The 27,549-nt window shown below is 39.2% G+C and overlaps 1 protein-coding gene across 2 annotated transcripts in view; it reads left to right on the top strand.

Moving 5' to 3' along the window:
* MED12L (mediator complex subunit 12L) overlaps window positions 1-27,549 on the top strand; it is a 318,889-nt gene that overhangs the window by 261,990 nt on the left and 29,350 nt on the right. For both annotated transcript variants that reach the window (XM_060100193.1, XM_060100192.1), the window contains 16 exons: window positions 805-925; window positions 1,311-1,412; window positions 2,359-2,472; window positions 5,694-5,893; window positions 8,875-9,063; window positions 9,681-9,755; window positions 9,872-10,062; window positions 10,888-11,049; window positions 13,183-13,294; window positions 15,517-15,606; window positions 16,649-16,758; window positions 16,955-17,090; window positions 17,880-18,041; window positions 19,879-20,241; window positions 21,979-22,135; window positions 26,163-26,374. In XM_060100193.1, the coding sequence (XP_059956176.1) occupies window positions 805-925; window positions 1,311-1,412; window positions 2,359-2,472; window positions 5,694-5,893; window positions 8,875-9,063; window positions 9,681-9,755; window positions 9,872-10,062; window positions 10,888-11,049; window positions 13,183-13,294; window positions 15,517-15,606; window positions 16,649-16,758; window positions 16,955-17,090; window positions 17,880-18,041; window positions 19,879-20,241; window positions 21,979-22,135; window positions 26,163-26,374 (2,496 nt within the window). The remainder of the gene's footprint in view (window positions 1-804; window positions 926-1,310; window positions 1,413-2,358; window positions 2,473-5,693; window positions 5,894-8,874; window positions 9,064-9,680; window positions 9,756-9,871; window positions 10,063-10,887; window positions 11,050-13,182; window positions 13,295-15,516; window positions 15,607-16,648; window positions 16,759-16,954; window positions 17,091-17,879; window positions 18,042-19,878; window positions 20,242-21,978; window positions 22,136-26,162; window positions 26,375-27,549) is intronic.

The following is a 27,549-nucleotide window of genomic DNA, read 5'->3' as shown; positions in this document are numbered from 1 at the left end:
GTTTCACTTTACCTCTGCTTGTTCCCTCATTTGTAAAGTTGGAATTAATAATAGTATGAACCTCACAGTGGTGTGCCCTTAAATGAGGTGATCTTTGTAAATCTCTAACCGTAGTCGCTGGCATATAGGACAACTTAATGTGGAGGCTGCTATTACAGCTGTTTTTCTTATTATTTTCTGTCAAAGTCTTGTGGGATCTGTAAAGGGTAGAGGTTTCCACTCTGAATGAATTAATTTTCCTCCTCTTTCTCCTCTTTCATTCTCTGTCTCACTCACCTTCACTCTTTCCTCTTTAAATTTAGGAGTTGGGTGGGAATTTTCAAAGTTGTTTTCAAAACTGATTTAATTATATTACAAAATCGTTATTGGTTATTCCCAAAAGGGACTCTAAAACATTAATAAGGCTTGTTTTTCAATTAGGGGAACCTCCTTGTTTTCTGTTGCTTCCTAAGGGTCTTCCCCTGCAACACTGGATTATACTGCATTCTGCTAAAAAGGCTTATTTATGCTGCATCTTTCAGGGATTTCTCGATTCTGCTGTTTTATTGTTTTGTTTTTCAGTTACATATACTCAAGCTAAAACTTAGTATCTTCTTAAAGCATTGGGGGTGTGGGTAGACCTCATTCTTTGTCTTATAAAGTAGAAGGAGGCCTAGAGGATAATAATTATAAATCATTTCACTCCACTGGTTCATTTTGGGATTTGAGATCTTATTCGTATTGCCTACATTCTCTTAGATATTAATCTTAGATGTTACTTAAAAGGGTGTTAGGTATTAAAACGTGTCAATGTTTTTCTTGAAGGTGAGTGACCTTTCATTCCATGATTCATTAGCTACTTTCATTGCTATTCTGATAGCACGACAGTGTTTCTCCCTGGAGGACGTCGTGCAGCACGTCGCTCTTCCCTCTCTCCTAGCCGCAGGTAAGGCTGCATCCAAGAACGCCGTCGGTTATTTCATTGTTTTCTTGGTGCAGTGGTTTCTAACTATTAAAAGGCAGTGAAAAAGTAGAATTTAAGGGAACATGCATTGGGCGGTGATATGGCATCAAGGTAGAGATGGTAGAATTTATAATAGTTATTCCAAACAAAGTCACATGGATCCCAATGGAAGAGGTTGGAAATGACACTTTCAGTACTTGCTTTTAAGGAAGGATTCAGGTTTCTCAGAAAAGCATAGACCGTGTCTTACTTTTTACCGTAAGAAGCATGTATTTAAATTATTCCAGAAAATTTAGCATAATAGAAATGTGGAAGACGTGTTCTTGAATATGTTAGAAAACTTGCTTTTAAAATCCCTCTCTCCTAGCTTGTGGAGATGCAGACGCGGAGCCTGGGGCGAGAATGACATGCCGACTCCTGCTTCATCTCTTCCGAGCTCCCCAGGCCTGCCTATTACCTCAAGCAACCGGTGAGCTGACAGCTGAAATATCTCTGATAACACTTTCATTTGGAGCCATATGCTGAAGTTGACCAAGTAGGCTGTCCATTCTGTAATTTCCTTCCTGATTTTGGTGGGCTTGCTTTGAGGCGATGAAGGCATGGGGTATGGCCATTGAGAGGGCTGTCAGCACCTTTCATGTAGGTAATCTCAGGATGTATTGAGAAACTCACATCAAGAGTTAATAAACAGGGCTTCCCTGGTGGCGCAGTGGTTGAGAGTCCGCCTGCCGATGCAGGGGACACGGGTTCGTGCCCCGATCCCGGAAGATCCCACATGCCGCGGAGCGGCTGGGCCCGCGAGCCATGGCCGCGGAGCCTGTGTGTCCGGAGCCTGTGCTCCGCAACGGGAGAGGCCACAGCAGTGAGAGGCCCGCGTACAGCAAAAAAAAAAAAAAAAAAAAAAAAAGAGTTAATAAACAATAAAAATACCTCTTCTCCTCAGCCAGGCCAAGCTGGTGGGCAGCATGATCCTCCAACATACTGTGTGTGTTGCTTATAAAACACACCATAGCAGTTTAGGGCAATGGTGATGCATTTATTCTTTTACTAAGGTGAAAGGAATAAGGTAAGAATTCTAGGGGTGTTACTGCATTCTTTTCCTAAAGATCATTTCCGTGTGTGTGTGTGTGTGTGTGTGTGTGTGTGAGACAGCAGAAGTGGATAAAAGTCCTCCTAATTTTTTTGATACATCTCTCTAAAGAACAACACCATTGTCTTAATATTTAAAAAGAAAAGGTTAAGTAAGGAATACTGGCAGTGTTTCTTAGTGAATCCATGAAGCATCAATTAAAGCTAGCTCATAGCAATTAAGCGCCCACAGTCTGACAATGAAAGGCCCTGCTGACTGTAAATGGTTACAAAAGATGGTTAATGATGGATATGAGACTATTAAAGGTTTGTTGTTTTCCTCATAGGCAAACCTTTCCCCGGAATAAGATCGTCCTGTGATAGACACCTCTTAGCCGCTGCTCACAACAGCATTGAAGTGGGAGCGGTGTTTGCTGTCTTAAAAGCAATTATGATGCTTGGTAAGACTATCCTGGCACTCAGCTTGGTTAATCACCAGAAACTGAGACAAAATAATTTGTATTCAGGTTTAACTCTAATTAATATTATTAGAAACATATTTTTGTTTGTTTGTTCTCCTGGAAAAATTAGTTGGCATTTCCAAGTTCATGTTCAGTTGGCCTTGGAGGAGTCTGTCCCTTATCTACAATTTTGGGGGAATTTAAATATAATACTTTTTTGGTGGCATTTTAACTGAAGGATGTCTCATTCTGATGTACTATAGATCCTTAGACCCACAGGGTTGTTTTGACTTCATTTGTTGGCAGAAGTCACGCTTTGTGATGGACATAGTTGATTTGGTAATCTATCTAAAGGTTTAAGTTTCATATTATATTCTAGGACTAGAGCACCAGAAAATCTGGGTTTTAATCTTAGTTATTCTGCTTCCATTGTGACCCTAGACAAGTTTATGTCCATCTGCCTTAATTTTTTTCATGAATGAGGTGATAATTGCAATGATATTGATACAGTTGATAAATCAATATTGGATATCACACTGTTTTCATTTAATTTGTAATGTCCAAGACATCCTTATATCTTTATTGATATTTATTCTCCAGGAGTAGTAGTATTGTCTTTTCTGTTCATTTACAGTGCAATTCCTTAAGACATTTTTATCCTATAAATCATTTAGGATTTGAAAGATTAGGAAGTCTTGAATTCACACTGCCTAATTTCAACTTTGGGCACTCTCTTATGTTCTTGACTAAATAAAAGTTGTCTCTAATGTTCCAAGGGGGCTTCCTTTGACTGGAACTAAATTTACTGAGTGGATAGGAATTGTTGTAGATGAGTCTTAAACATGTTTTAGAATATACCCTGACCCTTTATACTCCTGCTTGAGAAGTGTTATTTGGTGATGATGAGGAAGCATAACAGGGTTTTCATAAAACAAACTACTAAAAGTTTGCCTTCACACACACACACACACACACACACACACACACACACACACACACACACACACACACACACACACTCCTTTTGCAATGCCCATGGTTTTGTAGTAGAAAGGGAAAGGTAGAGCCACACGGAGGGCCACACCCTCTCCTCTGAGCTTGTAATATTGTGCAGCCAACATTAAATGCTCATTTCAGTCAGATTTCTCTACTCTGATTACCTTTGAAAGGAAAGCTGGCTGGTCAATTCTATTTAATAAATATATGTACGTACCATGAAGTCAGGGACTCACATTTTTGCTGTGGTATCTCTTATGCCCATGAGAGAAACTAAATAGTAGGTTTTCCATACACGAATGTTGGAAGTGTGAATGCATAAGCGATAGATATTTTAATGGCAGAAACCAAGACACGTCCCATCTAGACGTTATCCCCTTGATTTGTAGGACTGGTCTAATCCCAAGTACAATTTGCCAACCTCTTTAAATATCCAGATAACCATATTTTAATCTCAATGCATAATCACCTGTTTATTTTTCTTTGATTGCCTTTCCTTGACCTTTTTAATTGGCCCCAGTTCTTGGTAGATTTTACAGCTTCCTAAGCAATGGAGGGTTCTTCAGGTCTGAGAAGTCAGGATCAGGCTAGTTGAATGTCAGCAGACCCTTGGACCAGGCAGTCCCTGAACACTGTGTTTATTCTATTGTCTCTACCATTACAGAAGGTTCTGGCACAGCCTTCCAGACCTTCTCTGTCATCCTAACATCTAAACTGAATGAGGATCTCGTAGACTAGGACTGGCACAGGTGTTTGTTTCTTTGTTTTGTTTTTGCAGTTTTATCTACCTCACCATGTCATTCTCAATGTTCTCTCAAGTCCTATCCACTAGGATCTATTTTGAGTTAGGGAGATAGGGTTGTTTTATAGAATCTGGATTCTAATTTCTGTAGTAGTTTACCTCAAGGTGTGGAAATAGTTGTTTATACACCTAAGGTTGGAAAAAGCATGCTAAATGTTGGTACATGTAGAATTTGGTCTTTGTTTCAGCTCCTGAAGAGCTCTGTTGAATTAAATAAACGTCTGTGAGTGGAGTGAACTTGGTGCTTTTTTGTATGAGTATTTGAATGAGAAATGTATAATACGTAATAAGATATTGATGAGTTGAAATGTATTATTTATTCCTCCCCCCCTTATGATTTTATAAGCAAATATTCACTAAGCAATTCTGATTTTCTGAAATTTTTTCAGCACAGTCAAAACTTTTTCTTGGTTGACCTGTGGGTTTTAAAAGGCTTTTTGCACTGACCCGACCTTGGTTTCACTTACAGTGAAGCAGTGAGGGCCTCATCTAAACTCATTTGTTGGTTCCAGGAATTTTTCCTGTTCAATGCTTATGATCCTGTCGGTAAACAGGCAAGAGTTTGGAGGCTCTGTTGTCATTTGGCAATCTTTATTACCAAATTATATTAATTTCTCACTTTTAAAATATGACAATTACTTGTCTTTCATGGCTAGAGAAGATTTCTTATTTCCAGCTATTCAACCATTCTGCTCAGTTCCCCTCCCCGGCCCCAGAACTTTGTAATGAGGAAAACACTTTCCTGAGCTTCGTTTTATTGAGTGTATTAGAGGTTGATCAGGTGAGGTTTTGTAATTTGGATGTTTACAGAGAGGAAAGTGAAAGACATGGGTTATTCAATGAATGCCCTGTTTTCCAGGGCTTCCTTAGTATGCATTGCCCTTTTCCATTCCCAGGGAAATAAATCTCTCTTGTCAAGAAGTTGCTAGTAAGGTGGGCTAAGGCAAAACTTTTCTCTTGACCTATGGATAGAAAATAAGTCATTGTAAGAGAAGAAATGGAAAAGGGACATCTAGAAGGGTGAGTAACCCATTTTTTCCTTGTCTATAAGTCAAATGAATTTGAATACGTTCATGCTTGAAATATCGGTGAAATCAATGTTCTGTGATTATTAAGTGTGATTCATAATGGCCTTGCCAAGTTTGGTGAAAGCATACTTAATTCTGTAAACGAAATAAAGAATGAGCCTTGAACATGTTTTTGTTTGTTTGGTTGGTTGGTTTTTTTCCCATGTCTGATGAAACTTCTCAGGGTTCTAGCATTTACTCTCTCAATCCCTTCTCTCTATTGCTGAACAACTGACTATGCAATGATGATCCCATTCATATATTTTAAATCCCTGAATGCTTGCCTCATTTATTTCCCAAATATTTGGCAATATTTTGAACGTCTATGATTTTGCTTTTGTGATTCTGTTATTTAGGAGATGCCAAAATTGGCAGTAACAATGTCAGCTCTTTAAAGAATGACGACTTCACCATGAGGGGTTTACGACGTGATGGAAATGCTGATGATATCTGGACTGCCTCACAAAATTCAAAATCCTGTGGGAAAAGCATTTCCATAGAAACTGCCAATTTAAGAGAATATGCTAGATATGTACTGAGGACTATCTGTCAACAGGTATTCTTCAGATTTAATTTGCCTTTAACTTTGAGTATGTAACTGTTCTTTGGAGAGAAATGCCCAATATTGTAGGAAACTTGTACATATGTGGTCCTCTTTTTCCTGCTAACTTTATTTTGAAATAATTTCAAATTTGCTGAAAAGTTGTAATAATTATAAAGAACTCTAGTATACCTTTTATATGGATTCAGTAATTTTTTACATTTTACCACATTTGCTTCATAATTCTATTTGTGTGTGTGAATGTGGCCTCGTATACTTTTAAATTTTTTTCTTTTTACTGAACCATTTGAGAGTAGATGGCATACATTATTCTTCTTTACTTTTTAATATTACAGCATTTATCAACATAACCAAAATACAGTTATCAAAAGTAAGGAAATTTAGCATTGGTATGGTAATTTTTTCTCACCTATAGGCCACATTCCAGTTTTGTCAGTTGTCCCAGTATTGGCTTTGTCTGAAGTTTCCTGTAGAGTAGCTTCAGGTTATGCTTTCCTGGCCAGGATACTGTAGAAGTATGTTACATTCTTCTCAGGTAATCACATCTGAAGGCACATGAGGTTCATTTGCACCTCACTGGAGATGTTAATTTTGATCAAGTTGTCTCCATTGTATGTTTTTTTGATTTTTCTATTGTATAGTTATTATTTTTTCCCTTGCAATTAATAAACAATTTTGGGGAGACACTCTGAGACAGTGCAAGTTTTCTGTTCCTCATCAAACTCCCCCACCTCACATACAGCATCCATTTTGATTCTTGTCCACACCAGTCTTTACTACAATGGTTGCAAAATGGCTTTTCCCAACTCTTCCACTCCCTCCACATTTATCAGTTTGCATTCTACTCTAGGAAGAGCCTACCCTTTTCCTCCCTCCCTCCCTTCCTTCCACTCATTCATTTTTTTTAATATAGGTTATAATATACTGTCCTCAGTTATTTTCATGTTCAAATTATCCCACATTTGTCCAGTGTGAATCGATCTTTTCATGCTGACTCTTGTGTTATTTTGACACGTCTCTCTCTCTCTCTCTCTTTTTTTTTTTTAAATAACAAGTATTTTCTTACTTTCTGGCCTATCTTATACTTCCCTGCCCCAAACCTGGAATTACTCATTCCTGCATGGAACCCTGGTTCCATTTAGTAGAGGATGGTATTTAGAAACCAAGATCCGAGCACTATGTTTGCTCATTGCTATGTGCAATGTGTGTTCATTGCTTCTAAGCCCTTTCAGCAGACAGATCTAGGGGGAAGAAAACATCCATGTACATAAATGTGTGTGTGTATAATCATGAGTTTATATCGATACCTCCAATTCCAATCAAACTGCACAAATTTTTGTTTGCATTCCCTCATTCCATATTAATACCGCCTTCTTCCACAGTAAGAACCCTGGCTACCAATAACATCAACCATTTACTCATTGGTTGAATTCTACAAAACACCTGAAGTAGTTTCAGAATTACTACCACTATGCCACTATGAAAACCAGCCTACTAAAAGGAGTGGAGGATTTGTTTGTAGCTCTTTTTTCCCTAAGCGTTTACAGTATTATGTTAAAAAGTTATTTGACCTTTCTCCTCCAGTGTGGATATGTTATTCACTTGAAATAGAGTTGATTTTACTTGGTTTTGTTTGTGTTCAGTTTAGATTTCTTTTTCTACCCTAGCTCTGTCTTTAGAGTAACATACTTCCAAAGGTCAAGGAGCAATAGTGTATATTCAGAGAGATGTACATCTCCCTCCCTCATCTTTTCTATCCTGGGTTCCTCCCTGCCCTAGGTGATCTATTTCATTATTTCTGGTTTTTCTTTCCATTTTTTATTAAATTCTCCTTCCTTCTATAAAAAGGCCTACCATATATACTCTTTTTCACTTTGCTATAGATATAATGTTGACAGGGTCATGTTTTTCTTAAGGTATACTGTAACCATGGTAAAAGTTAGCTATTAGTCATATAGATGTTGAGAGTGTACTGAGCTGTGCATTGGTTTCTAACTGTGGGTACACATTGGAGTCACCTGGAGAGTTTAAAAAATTTTTGATGCTTAAAATATTGCTGATGTCTGGGTAGCATTACCTGAGATTGATTTAATTGCTCTGATATGGGGCCTGGGTTTGGAAGTTTAACAAACTCCCCAGGTGATTTTAATGGACAGCCAGCATTGAGCCACTGATGAAGTGGTTAAGAAACAAGTTTCATCAGAAACATATCTGGGTTCAAATTTGGCTGTAGTACTTCTGATGATTTCTTACCCCATTTAGTACAAGAATTTGCCTTTGAAAAAATGATGAAGAAAAGCTGTTTAGAAGAAGTTTAATTTGGTGGAAACTCCCCAGAGGTCAATTAGCCATATGCATCAATAGCCTTAAATTTTTGCTATCCTCCTTGACCCAGCAATTGCACTTCTATGAAATTATCCTAAGAAAATAATTGTACAGAGAATAGATGTGCACAAATATTTATTTACAATGGTAACATTATTCATAATGATATCAAAAAAGGAAGACAATTTTCTAAATGTTATACTATGTCCTATCTATTCAGTGGAATATATTATAGTGCATTCCATAAACATGAAGAATACATATTATAATATAGAATCACTATTGTTATATAGCAAGTTAAAAAAATGATTACAAAACATTACTTAGAGCAAGGCCTTATTCTCCGACTGGAAACACATACCAGTATTTTCTTTATTTAGCTTTTTCTGCCCCTGCTTTATTTTTTCATATTTCTTTTTTTGCATTCCTTTTTAAAAATTTTCTATAACCAAGATTCTACTTTGTATTTTTAAGAAGTCAAAATACTAGAAAATTTGCTTGTAAGCCTTTTCCCTCCCACTTTTCCATCTAATATTTTTAAAATTGGAAGATTCCTGTCCGCTTTCTATTGTGCACCATGAGTTTAGTACATATTACGTATACATATTGAAAGTCTCTGCCTGTCAATATAACTGCCGCATTATTTTTAGGAATGGGTAGGAGAACATTGCTTAAAAGAACCTGAAAGATTATGCACAGACAAAGAACTTATTTTGGACCCTGTGCTCTCAAATATGCAAGCACAGAAATTATTGCAGCTGATCTGTTATCCTCATGGCATTAAAGAATGTACGGAGGGGGACAACCTTCAAAGACAGCACATTAAACGCATTCTTCAGGTGAGCGGTAATAATGTAAAGACTGTGTTTTTGTCATTTGACACATTCTTTGTGTTTATAGCAAGAGTTACTGCGCCTCTTTTTTTTTTTTTTTGTCATTGCTAAGTAATTCTTAACTTCAGTTAATTTTGGGGATTTGAAAAATGGGGATTTTTATTCCCCCAATTTTCTGTTTTGTGTAATTGCCACACTTTATTGCTGGGTAGTACAGATACTGCAAATTGTGTATAACCATTATATAAATATTGATATGTTAAGTCAGTACTGTGTTTACATGAGAAATAAGCTTTGTAGAGGGACTGTCTTAAGTATATGATTTAAAAAAACATCGAAACCATTTTCTTATGTGGTTGGTTAGATAGATTTTGGGAGAAGACATGTTTGCCTTATTCACTCACAGTGCCTAGCTGAGTAAGGCACATTATTTTAATGTTCCTCTTTATTTCTTTGTGTCTATCATGAGCATATGTAATAGACTTGGAAGCCTTTTGAGTCATATAAATCCCTTTATTGTGTGTGATCATTCCTCTGTTTCTTGAGAAAGAGAATAGTGCGAGGAATTATTATATTTTAAAACATGTTCAACATTCTGAACGTGTTAACTCCATTTTCCCCAGAATCTTGAGCAGTGGACACTGAGGCAGTCCTGGCTGGAACTTCAGTTAATGATCAAACAGTGCTTGAAGGACCCTGTGAGTATATATTGAAAGCGTGTATGTGTATGAAATCTTATGAAAAGCAAAACCACGTTGGTGTTTGAGGATAAAGTAAAACACACGTGTGCTGGTTTTCTTGCGTCTAACTCCAGGGCTCTGGTTCAGTGGCTGAAATGAACAACCTACTGGACAATATTGCCAAGGCAACAATAGAGGTATTCCAGCAGTCGGCCGACCTGAACAATAACTCTTCTAATTCGGGCATGGGCCTCTTCAATCCAAACGGGATTGGAAGTACCGATACGAGTAGCACAAGACAGAATGGAATAAAGACATTTCTAAGGTATTTTTTTCTGTAGTTTTATGAGGCTATCATTAATTTTTCACATGTAACCGTACATTTTATTCTCATAATGCAGTTATTTTTTTCATAGAGCTGCAGGATTGTGAAGAAAATAATGACTTGTAAGTGGACATTATCATTATTTAATATGTTAAAGGGCCATGCTGCTGGGGTGGGTGATATCTTAGTGTTCTAAATATTAGGTTGAGCAGGCCCCGACTCCTTGGAACCACAGATGACATTCAGGACAGAAGAATTTCTCTAGTGTGCCCTGAGGCTGCTCTATTTCATGGTATTCCTAACATGTGTATTCCTAAAAAACACTCTTTCTGCCATCTTTATTAATTGGCAGTTTTGCTCAAATGATAATCACAAAAGGCAGATAGACCTGTATTTCATCATTTAAGTGTAAAGTATAACTAGTGAATTTTGAACCTTTAAAAATTGGTTATTTACATGCTTAAACATAATCAGAACATTTCATATTTTAATCATGACAGAAAAGTATATCGCTTGTTAGACAAAAGGACTGTTACTGCTCAGAGAGCCAGAATCATAGAAAAACACTTTTCTAGATTTCAAAAAAAGTTTAGTTATAGTATCCTCTCAGAACCCCACCTTTTATTGCTTTCCATAAGCATGACTGAAAAGTGTGTGCAAATATCTGGTATCTGGCAAGAGGAAAGATAGTATAGGAGTAAAAGGGGGAATGTTAGAATAATCTGTGTCTTGTGCATAGAAGTTATGCTCTGGAGTTTCTCTTAGAACCGTGAGAACAGAGAAAAAGGATGCCTCCTTGGGTATAACATCTTTTTCTGATTTTAGTTCCTCTGAACGCAGGGGCGTGTGGCTGGTAGCCCCCCTAATTGCTAGGCTGCCGACTTCTGTGCAGGGAAGAGTGTTGAAAGCTGCTGGGGAGGAGCTGGAGAAGGGACAGCACTTGGGTTCTTCTTCCAAAAAGGAAAGAGACAGACAAAAACAGAAAAGGTACGTCTGGAAGATGTGTTTCTATGTGAGAATTTAAAGAACAGTCGAGAAAATCCAATATTCTACAGATGCACAGGCTCATTGTACTCAGGGTCCATTGAAATTTCATCTTTATATGGAACTGAGAATATTCTGTTAGGCAAATCTCTGTGCCTCAGATATCCCAGATTGGGCTTCCCTGGTGGCGCAGTGGTTGGGAGTCCGCCTGCCGATGCAGGGGACACGGGTTCATGCCCTGGTCCAGGAAGATCCCACATGCCGCGGAGTGGCTGGGCCCGTGAACCATGGCCGCTGAGCCTGCACGTCCAGAGCCTGTGCTCCGCAACGGGAGAGGCCACAGCAGTGAGAAGCCCGCGTACCGCAAAAAAAAAAAAGATCCCAGGTTATAATATTTAGTACACTAGTTCTCAATTCTGCCTGTGTACCCTAATCACTGCTACACTATTAAAAATACTGACTTCAGACCTGCTGAATCAAATCTGGATATCCACTTGGTCCCTGTATTCAACAGTTCTTTTGTTGTTGTTGTTTTTCTTGTTATTTAGGTACTTATGCTTCAGTTTCATAGAATAATTTATGATTCTGTCATGCTGGACCCTGAAATAGTTACTAATCTTTTTAACATTTAGGACTCTTGTTCTAGTCTAGATATTAACTTATAAGCCTCCAAGTTGAATGTTTTTTTAAATTTTATGCCCTAGAAAAGGTTTCAAGTAATGTTATTGGATAACTGACCATGTTACTGAGAAAGACCATAAGCACACTCTAATGTGAAACCATGATGAATTTAGTGCCCCGGAAGTAAAAGGAAATTCCTAACATTGAAAAACAAAAATTCTGAACATACAGGTTTCTTGCCCCCTAATCAGTAACATTTTTTAGTTTACTGAGCCCTTATGAAATGCCAACCTCTGTATAAAACTCGTTATACACATACGTGGAAATCTCACAGCAATCATATGTGATAGGTGCTCTCATTGTATCCTTTTTAAAAGATGAAGAAACAGAGGCACTGAAAGGTTAAGTAAGTTTCTCAAAGACACACAGCTAAGGAGGTGCAAAGCTGGGGTTGAAACCCAGGTGGTCTGGCCTCTGAGTCTGCGCTCTCCTTTCTTAACTGAAGTACTGGTACCTTTTGGTGTTGACCTAGCTTTGCGTGTATGCTGTTTGGTGGTTTTGTCATCTTTGCCAGTATTTATTAATCAACCAGATGACTCAGTTTTAATTCTCACAGTCGATTTGCTAATGGGTGATGGCATGTACATTGCCACAGTTCCCACAGGGAGCAGAGATGGTGTGTCAGAGCTTGAAGATGGCTCTTCCCAAGTGAGTCTCTGTCAGTTCTGCCAGTGTAAGATGAAGCAGATGGAAATATTTTGACCTCGATCTCATTTTAAGAAACTTTTCCTTTCCGGTGTGGCAAAGTCAGTTTGTCAGTATGCTTTGTCAGTTGTTCCTGGTCATGGAAGAAATACTACCAAAATGACAATTGAAAATGGATTTTTTATCAGATGTCTTAAAACCACTTTACAAGTCAAGCCTGTGCGATGTGGCAGGGGTGTGCACTCGCTCACTAGCAAGCCTTCTGGTGTTGGAGTGCTCAGACCTCAGTGCGCGCCTTACTTATTAGCTGTACCCATACCCAGCTCTTTGGTCTTGAGAAATGTGCTGAAAAACAAAGCAAGCAGAACAATTGTATAGGCCTATTTCCTGGACCCTAAAATACGAATACTGTGTAGGAGAAGTTTAAATGTTTTTCATCTTATTCTGTGTATAAAGTGATATTCCTCCTGATGTGTACCTTTAAATTCAGTTTACTGATGGAAACTACACATTCTCTTCTCCCTGCACCCCCCCGACACACTCGTATGCAGTACGAATTTATGCTAGTTTGCGAATTCCTTCGAGGGCAAGAGAACATATTAACTTATTTAGAAGTATTACAGTGACTTTTAACCATATTAGTTAGAGATATGATTTAACTTTTCAAGTAGTCCTGGCTATTTACTACTCCCCTCCCTTTTGTAACAGTAAAATAGATAAGAGCCAATAACCCGAGGGCAAGACATCAGTGTTGCACGTGAACTAATCCTTTCTTTCTAACTAGATCTGCTATTATTACTTCCTTTGTAGTATGTCTCTTTTGAGTCAACAACCATTCCTCTCACTGGTCCTCACCTGCCTTAAGGGACAAGATGAACAACGAGAAGGCCTCCTAACATCTCTGCAGAATCAGGTTAACCAGGTAAAGTACAGTAGAATATTGAGCCAGGCAGCTATTTTCCTAATGGCATTCATTTGTTTTCCTTTCAAATACTGAGCTTAAACTCAAATACTACCCTTAAAATAAGGGCACAACATGTTTTGATTAGAAGCAGGAAAACACCATCCATGCCCCGTTCTCCTACCTGGCATTCTAGTCACCATGAGATTAACAATAGTATGATATTAATTATGTGTTGGGTGAATGTCTGTAGACTGTAAAAGTCACATTTTGCAGATTGCCCATAATTTTGTCATATCTGCTCCTCTCCTGACCCTGCCTCACGGGAGAGGTCCTGGAGCAATCTCTGTTGCAGGGGACATTGCAGTATGACAAAGGGTCCTCTCTCCAGTTCCTCTGCTGGGCTTGCATGTAGCAGGCAGGGTCTCAGCTTGAGCTATGTAGGTTCAGAAACTCAATTTTACTGCAAGAGCCAGACTGATGCTGGTCAAGTGCACAAGATACTCATTTATAAATCAGAAGGCATTTTGGTTCATTTACAAAGACTTTGGACTTTGCCTTTCCACCAGTCCCAGTTCTCCTGGTCACTATTCAGAGCACTTATATCCTGTGGACTGCAAGGAAACTGAGTGATCCAAGTGGAATTAGAAAGTATAGAATGGAGCACAGTGGGTAGATTTGGTTCTATGGGATGTTTTGTCCTGCGGTAGCATCTAATGGAGGCCTCCCGTGGGGCTGTGATTCTGTAACACCGTGTCTTCTTGCACGGTACTGGATGAACATGAACAAGACACTTAACTCATTTGGTCCTCTTGTCACCCACTACCTTTTGGATATGTGAGACTTATTCTCTAGACAGCAGCCAGAGTGATCCTTTTTAAGTGTAAACCACATATTTTTTCCAGTGCCCAAAATGCTGCAGTGTTTCTTACTATACCTAGAATAAAACTTCCCGGTCTAGGCTTATATGGCCCTCCAGGATTGGGCACTGGCTCCCACCTCTACCTTGTTTCCTGCCCGTCATGGCCTTGCTCACTCCATTCTGTACGCAGAGACCACGTTACTGTTCCTTGAACTTACCAAGCAAATTCTTATTGCAGAGCCGTTGCGTGTTTTCTCCCCTTCCCTGGAAGTTATTAGCATGGCCAGTCCCTCACTTCCTCAGGTCTCTGCTCAGATGTCACCTCCTTAGTCCTTCCCCCCACCTCCCCTGCCCCCCCCCCCAATCACTCTCTAAAAGTAGGACCACAGTCATGCTCTATCCCCTTGCCCTGGTTCATACCACTTGTTCCACTTATTTTTATTTGTCCTGCTATCAGAATGTCAGCCCCTTGACAGCTTGTGTGTCTTGTTAACAGCCTTGTACGCTTCACCTGCCTTGGGGGAGGTTCATCCGTATCTTTTGATGATATTTGGGAAGTGCTCTCCTTTTACCATGAAGTGTACTTACAGGTGATCTCTTGGGCTCAGTTACTTCTGCATATGACTCATTTCAGCTCTTTTGAGATGATTCTCATTAGGTGCTGTATTTCAGAGCATAGCAGTATGGGTTTGTTTGTTTGGTTTTTTTTGCTTATATCATCTGATTCTGGGTGTTCCCCACTTGTGGTTTGCCTTCGCTAAGCAACCCTTCCCTTCCCAACATTTGTCTGAATCAGTGAGGAAGCAGTTACTTAATAAATTGATATGCCACTGATGTCCAAGATGTCATATTTTTCAAAATAGGTTACAATATCTTTATCAAGGAAGACAAGTTTATAAACTAGAAAGCCTTCAATGAAACATCAGAATAATACTTCTGCTAGGGTTCACAGCATGTCCCTAGAAATATAGGACAAGACTGATATAAAATGTAATTCTATCTGTCTTTATCTTTATACTTATCTTTATAAGACCAGTTTAATGATGCATTTTTAAAATAATCTTTATTTTTGTTAATGCTTAACTTGATGACCCTCTACAGCATTTTCTAAGACTTAGTAACAGGATATGTAATTAGATAAGATTTTTCTTAACAGGGTATGTAATTAGATACCAAGCAAAGAAATAGCCAGATTTCTGTCTGCGTGGAGGAAGGGGAGGAAAGCAAAATTTTATTTTCCTCTGGGTTTTTAATTTATTAAACTAAGAAGTCATTTTTGACTGTCAGTAAAAAAGCTCAATTTAACTTTACATATGAGAAACATCCAACTTAACAGGGAAAACAAGTTTTGGGGGTTGTTTTCATTCATTTTCTGATTTAGATTTTAAGTAATTGGAGAGAAGAACGGTACCAAGATGACATAAAAGCACGACAGATGATGCACGAGGCATTGCAGCTCCGCCTCAATTTGGTAAGAGACGCCTCTAGCGTTATCCCTTCATTACACTTATCTAAATGTGAACATAACCCCAGCTCTCCACTCCTGCTAAGGTCACAGTTTCCATTACCAGGTGAGGCCCGCTGTTTGCTCTCTCTACTACTTCCTTGTGCCTCAAACCTTCTGTTTTCCTGGCCACTGTCCTTCCTGTCTGGTCTGGCTTCTGGACAGCAGTAGATATTTTAGGCATTGGCTTGCCTTCTGCACCTCACCCCCAGTGAATCTCTCTCTGTTTTCCATTTGTGCCAAGAGTAGGTCTTAGAGACCTGCTCATTGGAGATGTGTTAGCTTTTACCATACTTACTTAAAAACTGTATTAAAATGTCCTTTAAGGCAAAATTTTATCCAACTTTCCATTAAATTGGTCATAAGGACAAATCCCACAGGGAGGTTTTATAGAAATTTCAAATTCCTTGCCCACTGCACATTCCTTTGACTTTTCCTTTTCTCAGTGTACAGCCCAGATAAAAGCTACTCTGGAAGATGGCTTGCCTGATATTTGATATTAATTCCCACACGTGAACAAGCAGTCCTGGGGGCCAAGCCTCCCGCTCATCTTCACTCCTCTGTTACTGGGTATTTCCAAGTGTTATTACGACAACAGGCTTAGATTCAATAGTAACTGACAACACAAAGTTGTAGATTATTGAGTCACAGCGGTTTTGATCTACTCAGCTTTAATTAGATGAAAATTACATCATGAAACTGGATATCACGAAATTTAGGAACAAAAGAAAGCTAATTATACTAGTATGTAATTCATGTTGATGACATGTCTACACTAGAGTACCCCCTTTTTTTTTTTTTTTTTGGAATGACCAGTTGCTGTTCTAATGGAACCAAAAAGAGTGGCAAATATATAGCTAGGTGAGAGAGAAGACAGGATAATCCATAAACTAGAGCACCTTTTTAAAAAATTTTTTAAACCAATCACAATTTGGTTGCATAAAGTGGTGAGGGTGGTATTTTCTCTGTAACACCGTGCATATTTTTCATTGTATTTTTTATGTGCAAGGTGGGAGGAATGTTTGACACAGTGCAGAGAAGCACCCAGTGGACGACAGATTGGGCCCTTCTTCTCCTTCAGATCATTACTTCTGGAACCGTCGACATGCACACTAACAAGTATGTTCTTATTCATTTCACACTGATTCTGCTGCATGCGTGTGTAGTGAAGCCTTTGATATACTGACTACAAATTCTTCCACATCGTATATTCTTAGGTACCGCTAATAATTCTGTGCCTTAAATAAAAATGCTCAGTGAGTTAAGAGTGTCTTGGTTTTGCTTTAAGGTGCAAATGCTTTCTTTCTCCTCCTAGTGAATTATTCACGACAGTTCTTGACATGCTGGGTGTTTTAATCAATGGAACATTGGCCTCTGACCTATCAAACGCATCCCCAGGGGGATCTGAAGAGAACAAACGTGCATACATGAACTTAGTAAAGAAACTGAAAGTAAGTTTGTGACCTGCTTATATTGTGAGTTCTCATTGTTTATGGATTTGTTATTTAGTGAATCTTATCTTATTACTCCTTAAATTAGATATTATTTATTGCATTCAACTTAATGTAATGTGATTACTTTGCTATTTGCTTTACCTCAGCTTCCCAGTACCCAAAAGTTGTAAGTATATATAACTTGGAGATTTTTCTTAAAATAATTATATTCATAAAACATTTAATTTCTTAAGGAACTTTAGAAATCCCTTATCAAATGTATAACCAAAATGCCGACATTAGATTTAGGATAATTTGGCCTTCGACTGGCAACATGCAGTTGAAAAATAAACATTTGCATTGATATTTCTAAATTCGATTCATTTGACCAGCCACTAACACAGTCTTTGAAATAAACTGTAAACAAACAATGCAGGAAAAAAAATTAACATACCCGATGACCTTACTAATAAAATAACCAATGGTTACCTTGAGGTCTGACCCTGGACTGGGGAATGTGTTCCGTGCTGCAGCTCCTGCCTTCTGGTTGCAAATACTACTCTGGATTTTTGTCATTTCAGCACTCTGATGTTTGTTGTGTAACAAGGGTATCTTTATATGTGTTCTATTTTCTACTTAAATAGAAGAAATGAAACATACTCACCACTCTCAGTGAAAGCTGCCCCATAGACCGTCTTCAAGGTTAAAGAACATTCCAGCTATAAAAAAGGAAATGGAACTTCCTTCTTGTTAACTTTTGCCTTTATTGTAATTTCTGTCTTACTTCTCTCTCCCTTTTTTTTTTAGAAAGAGCTAGGAGACAAGCGGTCAGAAAGTATTGACAAAGTTCGACAGTTGCTACCTTTGCCAAAACAGACATGTGATGTCATCACTTGTGAACCTATGGGCTCCTTGATTGACACAAAAGGAAACAAAATTGCTGGATTCGACTCTATAGACAAAAAACAGGCAAGAGTAAATGTTTGTTTCTTATATATAAAAATGCATGAACTTACAAAGACAAAATGCATTTTCTTGTCTTCCTATAGGGCATGTAAAACATCTTAACTTTATTGTTTCTTGATTTTTTAAAACATATCCTTGTCATTTAAATGCAACGGTTATTGGCATTATCATACAGATAATGATCTTTGAAGATCTTCATTTAAAACTGTTCCTGAATTTAAGTGAATTTCTGAAGCCCACCAAGGGAAAAGTAAGTAAAACCTTAATGTAAAAAAAAAAAAAAAAAAAAAAGCCAAGATCGGGTTTGATTTTACTGCAGAATTGGAAACAGAATACGTTTAATAGATGAGAAAGTTTTTATTGGTAAAAGTCTTCATGTAGTAAGCTGTTTTGAGTAAACAAATTTTTTTAAAGTGATGGCACTTTATTTCCTTATCAACTGAACAGTATTTAATGAACACTTGATTTATATAAGATATTAAATATGGTTCTCTAAAATATGAGAAGAGTGGTCAGTTACTCTTTCAATGAACATTGAGCAGCCACAGATTTCTGAGATCACAGGGATGAAAGACAAAGTTCCTACCCTTAAGAGGAAGTAGATGATTACGGTGTGGTGAGATTTGTGTGTCCTGGTACGGAGTGCTAGGGGAAGCTGAGAAGTAGCCAACACATTCAGATGTGGGGTAGGTAGTCAGAACAGGATCCTTAGGAAAATTGACACTTGAATCATTTTAGAAGATTAAGAGTTAGCCAGGAGTTAAGGCAGAGTGTGGTACAGGCACAAGGAAGCGTTTGTGCAAAGGCATGAGAGACTCTCACTTGTAGGCAAAATGCAGCGCTGCAGTAAATCAGAGCGCCCTGAGTGCTGGTACCCGCACGGTTGTGGAGAGAGGCAAGGCTAGAGTCAGGGGCAGGTTGACTTCGCAGTGCTGGTGGGCTCTCCAGTGGTGACACATTTGGATACATGGTCTTGGCACCCAGGAAAGAGGTCTAACGTCAAGACAGATATTAGGAAACAGTCAAAATACAGATGGTAAGTGAGCCTTGGTTTTAGATGAAGCCACCGTGGAAGAGTGTGTGTAGTTTTGGAACAGGAGCATTCATAAGTTATTCAAAGTAACTTGAGCAGTTATTTTCAGGGTCACTGGGAAGAAAAATTTTTTCAGTTTGGTGTGCCAGGGAAAGGACCAAGGGACAGTGCCAATTAATGTTAAAAATAAGAAACTTTTATTTTCAGAAACAGAATAACATTTCTTCTTCTACACTCAGTAGAGATAAGCTTGAATTGAAGGTCTTTATTTGTACCTGTTGGTACAAGTTAATTCTGTAATAATATTACTTAACTATTCAGAGACTGCCCAAGTAAGTATCTGAAAGGTGCCTGCATTGAATCAAGTCCAACCCAATTAGAGGTTGACTATAACTTGACTCCTAAGTTTCATTTTATCTTAAAAACAATAGATTCCAAAGGTTTACAGTTCAGTATAGTAAGATCAACTTTGCAGTGTTTTTTAGAAATTTTTTTTTTTTTTGCTAAAAAAAAAAAAACTAAATGGAAAAAAATGCCATTTACAGTCAAATATACTGTACTGTCCGGTGTCACAGCCCGAACAGTGTGGTATGAAAGACCGTAGAACTGGAGTTAAAGGTCTGGATTGTAGCTGCTGCTGTCAGTGATCTAGTGTCAGCCTGGACTCATCACTTAGCCCGTCTGCCGTGTGCTAGAGTTCTCTAAGGCCCCCAGGAGGCAGAATGTTCTCTGAATCCATGTCCTAAGCAAGCCTCCGAATCAGGCAAAGATCTGAGCATGTGGTCATAGCGCATTATTTCACCACAGGGTCTCCAGGTCTCCACGAAGCAGAAGGTGTCCCCATGGGATTTGTTTGAGGGTCAGAAGAACCCAGCTCCTCTGTCCTGGGCCTGGTTCGGGACTGTCCGAGTGGACCGGAAGGTCATCAAGTATGAGGAACAGCATCACCTCCTCCTGTATCACACACACCCCATGCCCAAGCCCCGAAGTTACTACCTCGAGCCGCTGCCCTTGCCCCCTGAGGAGGAAGAGGAAGAGCCTACATCTCCCATCTCTCAGGAACCGGAGAGGAAATCAGCTGAGCTGTCAGATCAAGGAAAAACCACAACAGATGAAGAGAAGAAGACAAAGGGAAGGAAGCGCAAGACGAAATCCAGCTCGAGAGTTGATGTGAGTACGGGAAGTAGAGAGAGGTCTTGGGCACGTTAGCGTCTCATAGAAGATTTACTAGTTCCTGAATTATATCCCTAAGAAACATTCCTAAGCTGAGTATAAGCCTATTTGTAAGCTATCCTAACGGCTCAGATGTTATCAACAGAACCTCCTTTACTTTTTCATAACTTTGTTTAATTTTAGGCTTCAGTTGTGAATAATATTAATATTTCACTGTCTCGCAATTTCTCAAATTTGAAACTTGAATTTTTTGACCTATAAAATCTCATCCTCGTACATATTTTTATTATGAGGTGTCTAAAATATTTTTTGTATTTTGGGCAGTTGATATCTATAGTAAATTAACGTAGAAAACTCTGTTTTCCCTAGATAAAACCCCATCTAATATATCTAATAGGATGATTCTGAGATTTCCTAGTTTACCATTCCATCTTACTCTCCTTTATATTCTACTTCTTTACCATATTTTCAGACTTTATAAGAAATAAAATAAACATAATTTAAAACAGTTTTACTTCTTATTTCCCTGTTAGCCTTCCCTACCTAGAGCAACCTTTTCTGAAAAAAACAGAAATCTATGAGATGGTAACTTAGGAATAATTTTATAGAATTAACATGTAAAATAGCTTTCCATTTAAACTCACCTGAAAATATTTGAGAGGGATTTTGTGACATTTTTCTATAAAATTCGAGAGCGTTCTTGTTGTCCAGTGGAAGAAATATTCACAAGATGTTGTTCAGTCATCATGACTAATTATTGTTATTGTTCACCTGTGTCAAAACCAAAACATTTTTTTCCTAGCTGATAGCTTGGTGATTAATATTATTCTAGAAATGACCACCATCGCTTTTGGATTCCACTTGAATGTCAGTGCCCTCTTCTTGTGTAGCCTTCCTACCAATATCCCTCTGTTTTGAAAAAGGTCCAGACTGTTTTAATAAGGTTCAGACTGCCACTCCCCCGAGTCTGGGTCTCCTAGCCTGTCTATCCACATGGATGCATTTCTGTTCTTTTCAGATGCTTTAAAAGACCTCAGACTCATCTCGTTCCCCAGGTGCATCCTGGTCATGTCCCTTTCTCCCATACTTTTCCTGAAGCTGCCTCTTTTCAATCGGGTATATTGCAGGGAACTGAGCTTTTATTTTTCCTTCATCCTTCAGGGCTAGAGAAGGAGGAATTGAGGCATTCAGGTGTGATCCTTAGAGGCTTTGCAGTTGCTCCAAGGAAGAGAAAGCCCTGAGCAAGAAGTATGGTGAGGGGCAGAAGGGGACAAGATGGAAGGGAAATCTACTTCTTTAGAGTGCTGTACTGAACGTTGGAACTGAGACACTGTCTAGGCTGGAGACTGGTTCTGAAGTCCTGTGGGCCTTTCTGGCTAATTCTCCTCCAGGTACAAGGTATCAGGAAGGCCTTGTAAGATGCAGTGAGCGGGAGATTCAGCCACTAAAGACGCTTTCTCAGCTGTGGGCGATGGTCAATACTGGTGTTCTAAATGTGCTTTTAGTATTTTAAACACAGAGTGCAGAAAAGATCCTTTTCCAACTTCCCCTACTGTAGCCAAGTACATTTTAAGTCAAGGAAGAGTTTTAATTTAAATGAGTGTTTTGCAGCGAATATGCTGACTGCTGGGATAGGAGCTCTCTCAAATAATGTGATAGGAGGAATTTGCGTTAATTATCTTTGTGACGTGTGGAGTTAAGTAACTGTGTTTTTTCTTTAACCCTGTGTTGAAGGAGTATCCACAGAGCAACATGTACCGAGTGCCTCCCAACTACTCACCCGTCTCCTCCCAGATGATGCATCACCCACAGTCCACCTTGTGGGGCTACAACCTCATGGGTCAGCCCCAGCAGCCCGGCCTTTTCCTTCAGAGCCAAGCTCTCACTCCAGGTATGTGAAGACGGAGCGTAGTCAGGGGACTCCGAGGTGAGAAACAGCTTGGGGTTCTCTTTGCTTTAAAACTGAAACCTGGGCTTCCCTGGTGGTGCAGTGGTTGAGAGTCCGCCTGCCGATGCAGGGGACGCGGGTTCGTGCCCCGGTCCGGGAGGATCCCGCATGCCCTGGAGCGGCTGGGCCCGTGAGCCATGGCTGCTGAGCCTGCGCGTCCGGAGCCTGTGCTCCGCAACGGGAGAGGCCACAACAGTGAGAGGCCCGCGTACCGAAAAAAAAAAAGGCAAAACTGAAACCTCCACACAACTTGTACATTTCCAGAAGTGAGCACTCAGTGGACATGTCTGTAATTCCCTCCACTCAAGGTGTTTTTTCCTTCTTCTAAAATTTCAGTTTCAGTGACTAGTTCATGTGTCCCTTTTGGAATTTTCATCCAATGTCAGAAGGAAATTAGCCGCTGATGCACATCTCAGCTATAAGATATAAAGTTGATAAAGTTTTGTGTTGTGAAGTTTGCATGTGCTTTTATCAGATAAAATTCTTATGAGCATTTTGAAAGATTAGACACTATTGTAGTGTCTTTTATTGTTTCCTCATGTTACAACTTTTAAATTGTCTATACCACAAAGGATCTCAGAAATTTGGTGCAGCAAATAGATATCAGTAAGAAATCCTACCGTATTCACAGTAAATGTTAGTATTGCTTTGATTCGAGCCCAAGTAGATTTTATATCTAGAATAAAGATTTTCTGAATAAAAAAGTCTCTTAATTAGAAATGAATTTAATTTTTTCTTTCTAAATGAAAGTTTGCCTGTTTCTGCGAAACAGCTTATTTTGAGATCTCAACCTGCATGTTGTTAGGATGTGACATTCTAACAAATAATAATTTTTCCTTATTGTCTTCTGTATTATATTGTGATTTTTATTGTAATTGGAGTATGACATTTTGATTCATGGCTTACAGTAGGGGAGAATCCATATTTTGTCCTCTGAATCAGTGGTTAAGAGAGCTGGTCTGGGAGTTACAGTTCTGCTTCAACTCTGGCTCTACTACCCTCTTACTGTATCATCTCCACCATGTCTTAGCTTCTCTGTGCCTCAGTCTGATCATCTGTAAAGTGGATATGCTAACATATGCCCTCATAGTGTGGGTGATTCAATTATCCATTCAACAAAATGTATTGAGCTTCATTCATCATGTGCCAGATCCAGTTTTAGTTGTTAGGGTATTGCAGTAAGCAAAATGGATGAACATGCTCATTCTTTCTTTGAAGGATGAAATAAGTTTTATATTACATACGCAGACGAACATACATATATAATTTAAAGTGAGTTTTTAAAAATGTAGCATTTAGGGCCTCCCTGGTGGCGCAAGTGGTTGAGAGTCCGCCTGCCGATGCAGGGGATACGGGTTCGTGCCCCGGTCTGGGAGGATCCCATGTGCCGCGGAGCGGCTGGGCCCGTGAGCCATGGCCGCTGAGCCTGCGCGTCCGGAGCCTGCGCGTCTGGAGCCTGTGCTCCGCAACGGGGGAGGCCACAACAGTGAGAGGCCCGCATACCGCAAAAAAAAAAAAAAAAAAAAATGTAGCATTTAGAAGATAGCCTGACACAACAGACAGGTTCAGTAAGTGATCTTAACATATCCTACCTCAGGGCTTTTGTGCATGCTGGCCCCTGCCTGGAGTGGGCTCCCTCAGATATCTGCATGCTCACTGCCTGCTTCCTTTGGGTTGAGGCCTGCACTGACCACCCTGTTTTAAACTGTAAACCACGCCCTTTCCCTGCCCACTCTGTTCCCCTCCTCTTCCTTCAGTTTCTTTCTAGCATTGGCACTTGTTTATAGACTGCATCTATATTTTACTTACTTCCTGGTTTATTATCTGCCTTCTCCAGAATGTAAGCTCCATGAGGGCAGGTATTTTTTCTGATGGCTCACTATAGTGTGCCCAGAACTTAGAGCAGTGTCTGGCTTGTAGTGGGGTCTTAAAAATAGGTTATTGAGTGAATAGAATGTAGACGACAAAAGAAAGAACAAACTAGGCAGTGGTAAATGCGGAAAATAATAAAGGCTTATCCTCTCTTTTTTTTTTTTTTTTTTTTTTTGCGGTACACGGGCCTCTCACTGTTGTGGCCTCTCCCGTTGCGGAGCACAGGCTCCGGACGCACAGACTCAGCAGCCATGGCTCATGGGCCCAGCCGCTCCGCGGCATATGGGATCCTCCCGGACCGGGGCACGAACCCGCATCCCCTGCATCGGCAGGCGGACTCTCAGCCACTGCGCCACCAGGGAAGCCCTCATCCTCTCTTTTGACTTTCTCTCTTTAATTCCAAAGTCCTTGTGAATTTAAGCATTTTTAAACTTTTTAGATATTGAAATCAAACACAAGGACTGTCTATAAATTGAAGGCTAAGTATTTTAAAAGGCACATACCCTTTTCCCCCTAGAATACTGTAAAAGGTGTTTATAAGTTGAGGAACTTTAGGTATTAGGTAAGTCTTAGGTATCATGACATGTAAGAAAAAGAATTGAAGAAAACAATTAATTATGAGGATTTTACGTGTGTGAATTAATAGATTTTCATAAAGTTTTAAATCCTATGGAGTTGAGGAAGAGTATGTATCGTCTGCTTGCATTCATACATTCTTAAAAATGCAAAACAGTGCCCTTCTCCCCCAACACACACACACACACACACACACACACACACACACACACACACACACACATCTTTAGCAATCTCTCTCTTTCTCATGTATACACTCCAGGATGGTAAAGTTATAAGGAAATGCATGTGAATAATAAAGAGCATTTGGTGAGAGATGGGGAGAAAATTAATTAGGTAAGACTATAGAGAGAGCTTCAGTGTATTTATTATATCTTATTTCTTTAGCTGACTCAGAGGTATAAGATTATAGAAAAGTGAGGAAAATTAGAAGTAGATCATAGTCTGATCTTTAAAAAGAATGTCTCTTACTTATAAGATGAGTCAATAAAGTTGTATTAGTATATTTCCAATTCTTGCTTCAACAAACGTTACCTTGTCATGTTACTCAAATTGACCTCCCACTTTTTTCCAAACGTTCTTCAAATGCTGCTGAATGACTTCATAAATCATATTGCTGATTGTGACACTGAGTCTTAAAATGAATGTGGGTTTTTCCAGTGATCAGTGTTGAAATGTTTGTTTCCATCATACAAGTTGGTTTAAAGAAAAAATATAACATTTGTAAGGTATTTATATAGAAGTTTTCTTATTCACATACATTAAAGAATATAAACTATCTGGTGAGTGAAGGATTGGCACCTACTTGAAACCAGTAAATGTTGAAATTTTTTTTTCCTCTTAAAGGCATTTGGCAGATTATATATGCAAATATGTTAAGGTTTTCATTTGTTTTTTTAAGCTATAATTAATGTTTCTTGTTTATTCGACGTCTACCCTTCAAAAAAGATGTGTTTTGTCTTTAGAATCACGGTATTTGAAGCTTCCGAGCATTTCAAGTTTTTAAAGTATTGTCATGCTTCTCTACCGAAAAACAGGCATTTTTATTTTGCTGTGGTAAAGAAGCTTAAATACCATGAACTTCAAAAGGGTTTAAAATTACAAAAGGGTCTCTATGCCTGGCTTAGCACACTTGATAAAATACCCCACGAAGGCAATACATTTTGTGCAAGTAACGTGTCCCCGGGGCGCCTCGCATAATTTAAAACCCACATGATTCTGAAATTGTGCCAGTGACTCTGCATCTCTGCATCTCATCGGGCGTTTCGCTTTACCAACCAAAGTGGGCCCTCTGTGAAGTCATTCAAATATTATCATTCACTAGACATCACCCTCCCCATCGTTTGGAATTTATGCAACTCTTAGGGATCTTTGATACTTGTAGAGGGTGGGGCAGTGCCCTACTTGCCACTAAGCTCCTCAAGTGAGGCTCAGGAGGTGAGACTTCTGTGTTTTAATAAAATAAGGAAGACCTATTGCATTAACATGCGCAGAAAGCCCTTCCTTCTGGTTGCTTTTGCAGGTGGCTCCAGGTTGGACCCCGCGGGCTCCTTTGTCCCCACCAATACCAAGCAAGCTCTGTCCAACATGCTGCAGCGGCGCTCGGGGGCCGTGATGCAGCCGCCCTCCCTTCACGCCATCACGTCGCAGCAGCAGTTGATACAGATGAAGCTTCTGCAGCAGCAGCAGCAACAACGGCTTCTCAGGCAAGCCCAGACGCGACCTTTCCAACAGGTTTGTCCAGATCAGCAGTGTCCTCCTCCACATTTCATTAGTTCCTCTACCTAGGGGTGAGAGTGGGGATGTGACAGGTTCTTGCTGCACGTGCATCCCTGTTTACCTGTGCACGTGTATCTCTCTTGTACAGGTTGATACATACTTCTCCCCCCTTGTATCTTGCTATTATCATGGATCAACTAAGAACTTGAAATGTCTTAGGTTCATTAAAAGTATGCCTTAAAACAAAAAGAAGAGCTAATGATTTTCTAGTCACTTGGAAACTGCAGGACTTTTATCCTTGAAGTGACCTGCTCTGAGCACTCATTCCCTGTTATAATTATCACCATATTCCATACTCCTTTTAGCTCTACTTTCTCGTATTATTATTTGATGTATTACTTTGAGGTTGTAGCTCTGAAGCCCTGATGTTTCCTAGGTTTTCTCCTATAGTGCCCTGTACTGCACAGGCTCTGTTTTTAGTATAAACTTCACAAGATCTACAGTAGGCAAAGAATACACCACAAGTGACAGTCAGTATATGGATATCTTTAACTCTTGATTTATATTATTTCTATTTTTATGCCCTATAACCCAATTTTCTATAGATTTTAAAATGATAGTGATTGTTTAACATTGGTGGAAGTCACACAAAACTTAGTATAGACTCATAGATAACCCACCAATCTGTACAAATATGTTAAAGTAAAAAGAGGGAGGTGAGAATGTGACTTTTTCTTCCTGTTTCTCTATACTTTTTGTGTTTTCCAGTTTTTCTTAGAACAATTGCACTATGGTGATGCTGATGATAGATGCTAACACAATGAAAGCGCTTACTTTTTGCCAAAACACTTCTGAGAACCTTAATGTATTGATTGTCTTAGATCTCACAGCAACCCTGTGAGTGAGGTACTTCATGATCCTCAAAGGAAGTAGCCAGTCTACAAGTGTATCCTGCTCTAAGAACAACCACAGATTTTCAAATTTGCAAGGAATTCTAACGCTTTTAAAAATATTCTTTGTATTTCGAGTAACTTTCAGGCCGTGTCTCCATTGTACAACTTATGGCCCTTCTGCATGAAGTCCACTTAGTGATTTTGGGGATGGGAGTGGTAGGGCTAGTTATGCAGTCTTAAAAATGGTTCTTTTCCTTTTTTTAATGTATTATTATTTTTTAACCTGTGTTATAAGAA

Source organism: Mesoplodon densirostris, chromosome 5 (assembly GCF_025265405.1).
Source record: "Mesoplodon densirostris isolate mMesDen1 chromosome 5, mMesDen1 primary haplotype, whole genome shotgun sequence".
NCBI classification, from domain to species: domain Eukaryota; kingdom Metazoa; phylum Chordata; class Mammalia; order Artiodactyla; family Ziphiidae; genus Mesoplodon; species Mesoplodon densirostris.
Note: the sequence above shows the minus strand (reverse complement) of the source record. Positions and strands in the feature narration are given on the sequence as shown.